Here is a 3,626-nt window from a genome sequence, read left to right as displayed (position 1 = left end):
GAGGTTTTTTAAAGTCTCCTTTGTATTTAAAAACAAGAACCACCAAATAACTCTAGTCGTTGGAGTTGTGGAGAGGACTACAGAAGATGATAATGGCAAGCTCTTTTCCCAGTGCAGGTCCCACGCGAGAACGCAATAAATGGTCATCCACAGCAGCTGGAGTCAGGCCTCCTTCCCCAGGCTCAAGCGGAGAGCGGGGGTTGGGGTGGTGAGGCCAGGAGAAAAACTCCCAAGCGGGCCAAGCTGTGAGGCTGGGTGGGGGAGCCTCGCAGGTGTGGGGCGGGGAGGTAAGGTGACCCTTGCCCAGCGACCCACCGCACCCACGAGGAACACATTCCCAGGCCTCCCGCTCAGGGTCTGCAGGTGACTCGCGGGGGGAGCAGGGAACACTCTAGCCCAGTTTGTCGTCTCCATGGCGACCGCCCGCGCGGCGCCAGCCTGACAGCCCGTCCGGGTTTTATGAATGGGTGACGTCACGCGCCTGGCGTCTAACGGTCTGAGCCGCTTGTTCAGACGCTGACACAGACCGGCCCGGGAAGGGGAGGGGGAGACTGGATCTCCGCAGCTGCCGCGCTGTGGGAGGGAGACCCCGCTTCGAGGTTTTAAGGGGGGAAGAAAAGCTAGCTAATAAAGGGAGAAAAATTAAAAATCGCTAGTTGCTGTAAATTTGGTGGGTTTTGCAGGGACTGCATTCAGGGTAGGACCCGGGGGAATGCAGGTCCACTCCACCACGTTCCTTCCATCTAGTTTAGGTCCAGAAGCATCATCCTCAACTCAGGAGGACTTCCCCGAATTAACTGCCCCCACCTCAAGGAACCTGGGTAGGGCCGTTCTGGTGGTAGAAACATTAGCAGCCATAATCTGTGGGAATTGGGAAAGACCAGCCCTGGGAATTGAGCGCGAAGTTGCGCCCACTTTAGCCGCGCGCAGCGGCGCACGCCTTTAACAAACAATCCCAGCTCTTTGGGAGGCTGAGCTAGGAGGACCCCAAGTTTGAGTCCATCCTGGGCAACTTAACGAGACCTGGTCTCCAAAATAAAAGAGCTGGGGTGTGGCTCAGTGGAAGAATGTCCACTGATTCAGTCCCCAATGAGGGCCGGGAGTGGGGGTGGGGGGGACGGAAAAACAAAAACCAAGAGATTCCACTTAAAAATTCTTCCTGAAATTTGGAGATCAGGGTCCGAGAGGCAATCTTCCAAGAGGATCTGGTAACCTTGAGTTAGTCCTGGACACTCTGGGCGACCCAGAGCCAGCCACTTCTCCGCCCAGGCCTCAGTTTCTCTCATCTGTAAAATGGAGTTAGAGAGGTGAGAAAACGAGGAAAACTAAATCCTGTGGTCTTTTCGTTTTCGGCAATACCGATTTTGCCTCCTTGTCTCCTTCCAGAAGAGCCCAAGACAGCCCTCACCTCCAATAGCCACTCAGCCAGTGCCTCTCTCTCCCTGTTCTGGGATTCGGTCGCCTTTCCACTAACCTCCACTAATGCGAGGGTGCACTAGTTGGGCAGGGGGCGGGACTCGAGAGTACGCGAGGCCCCGCCCCCTGATCGCCCATTGGCTGCTTTTGAACGTTCTGGGCCCACCCCTGGGGGGGCGCGGCGTCCCTATAAAAGCCGGGCTCTGGAGCCCACGTCCCACATTCTACTACCGTCTTCTTATCTTCGCAGTTCCCAGTTCCCAGGGTCTTCTTCCTCTTTCCGCCTCACCTCTCGACTTAGCCAGTTTCGAGAATCATGAAGGTTGCCAGTGGCAGTGCCGCGACCGCCGCGGGTCCCAGTTGCACCCTGAAGGCCGGCAAGACGGCGGGCGGCGCGGGCGAGGTGATGCGCTGCCTGTCGGAGCAGAGCGTGGCCATCTCGCGCGGCGCCGGGGCGCGCCTGCCAGTCCTGCTGGACGAGCAGCAGGTGAACGTGCTGCTCTACGACATGAACGGCTGTTATTCGCGCCTCAAGGAGCTGGTGCCCACCCTGCCCCAGAACCGCAAAGTGAGCAAAGTGGAGATCCTTCAGCACGTCATCGACTACATCAGGGATCTGCAGTTGGAGCTGAACTCGGAATCCGAAGTCGGGACCCCCGGGGGCCGAGGGCTGCCGGTCAGAGCTCCGCTCAGCACCCTGAACGGCGAAATCAGCGCCTTAGCGGCCGAGGTGAGCGCCGAGTTGGAGTACCAGATTGTCCTCTCACAACTGGGAAGTGAGGCAAGGGGAGGGGGGATTTGTACGATGTCCGCCCCATCCTTTCGGGCCCCGGGCATTGCCGAGATGCCCAGGGAAGAGAGAGCGCCTGCTGCACTTGCAGCCGTGTCCCCTCCAACCTGCCGGATCTCATCCCCTCCTTCTGTCCTTTTCACAGGCAGCATGTGTTCCAGCGGACGATCGCATCTTGTGTCGCTGAAGCGCCGCCCGCAGGGATCGGTGGACCCCAGCCCTCCAGGAGGCAAGAGGAAAAAGTGCTCTCGGTTCCCCCCAGGAGCCTCGCGGGAACTGGGGGAAGCAAGACGGATTGGCGGCCTTCGGGCCTTTGTAGATCCGGCCCAGGGCTGGGAGACTGACGATGGGAGGCTTCTCTCCACATCTACCAGCCGCCAGAGACTTTGGGGGTTCCCCCGTGTGTTTCTGTTTTTTGAAAAGCAGACATTTTAAAAAATGGTCACGTTTGGTGCTTCTCAGATTTCTGAGGAAATTGCTTTGTATTGTATATTACAATGATCACCGACTGAGAATATTGTTTTACAATAGTTCTGTGGGGTTTGTTTTTTTTTTTTTTTTTTTTGTTATTAAACAAATACTTTAGATGTTGGTAAAGTTGCAATGATTTCTTGGATTGAGGGGAGGGGCTGTGGGTTGACCTCTGACCCTTTTCACAGCTGGTGCTCAGAAGAGGGAGACTGGAGGGCCACATCTGGACTGTCACTGTTACCGACCTGAATGAGTGTTTCCGGTGTCTTTAAAGTCTATTCTTAACCATCCCTGGCCATTTCCCTTCTCCCCAGTGTCATAAAATTAAATCCTCTAGACCTCTAGGGTTTCTCCCAACGTGGTCCACTGGGCCATCTGGATCACCTGGGGAGGTTGTTAAAATGCAGATGAACCTGTGGAGGCCCCCTGAGGGTGGGGAGTGTTGAAGCCATTCAAGTTGGAGAACCAGGTCACTGGACCATCTGTCTCAACCAAGATGTTGGAAGTGAGACTCGGTGGAAAGGGACTTGCCCAGGGGTCATAACTTGTCTGAAGCAGAAGCTTCTTTTTCCCTATTCCCCAGTAGGAGGTGCCTCCCCCAGCAGGCCACTTCTCCCTGGGTGCCAGCAATCTGCCCTGGGGCTCCGAGCTTGTCCAAGTGGGTGATCAAGTTGGCAAGGCCAGCCTGTGCACAGCTGCTGGGCCACCTGCTCGGTGTTGGGACTCAGCCCCCTCACCCTGGCCTGGCTGTGCCAGCAGCTCCAACCAAGCACTGTCCTGGGGCTACTGTGGGCTCTGAGAAGGAGTGGGCGAGTCATGTCCCTAGCTCCTGAGCAGGAAAAAGGTGTCATTGGCAAGGCCTATCTGCCTGGACATGCGGGTTTGTGCTCTGGGGGGAGGGGGTGGGGTGCATTAAGTGTCTGGGCTTGTATATGTGACATGAGTAAAC

The 3,626-nt window shown here is 56.5% G+C and overlaps 1 protein-coding gene across 1 annotated transcript; it reads left to right on the top strand.

Annotated features, from left to right (window-relative positions):
• Positions 1-1,639: 1,639 nt before the first annotated feature.
• On the top strand, positions 1,640-2,797 carry ID1 (inhibitor of DNA binding 1). Its single transcript, XM_081292396.1, has 2 exons — positions 1,640-2,146; positions 2,352-2,797. Exons 1-2 carry the CDS (start codon positions 1,733-1,735, stop codon positions 2,391-2,393), a joined length of 456 nt encoding a protein of 151 aa, XP_081148522.1. The 5' UTR covers positions 1,640-1,732; the 3' UTR covers positions 2,394-2,797.
• The last annotated feature ends 829 nt before the right edge of the window (positions 2,798-3,626 follow it).

Source organism: Spermophilus citellus, assembly GCF_964194105.1.
Source record: "Spermophilus citellus genome assembly, chromosome: 4".
In the NCBI taxonomy this organism is placed as follows: Eukaryota; Metazoa; Chordata; class Mammalia; order Rodentia; family Sciuridae; genus Spermophilus; species Spermophilus citellus.
Note: the sequence above shows the minus strand (reverse complement) of the source record. Positions and strands in the feature narration are given on the sequence as shown.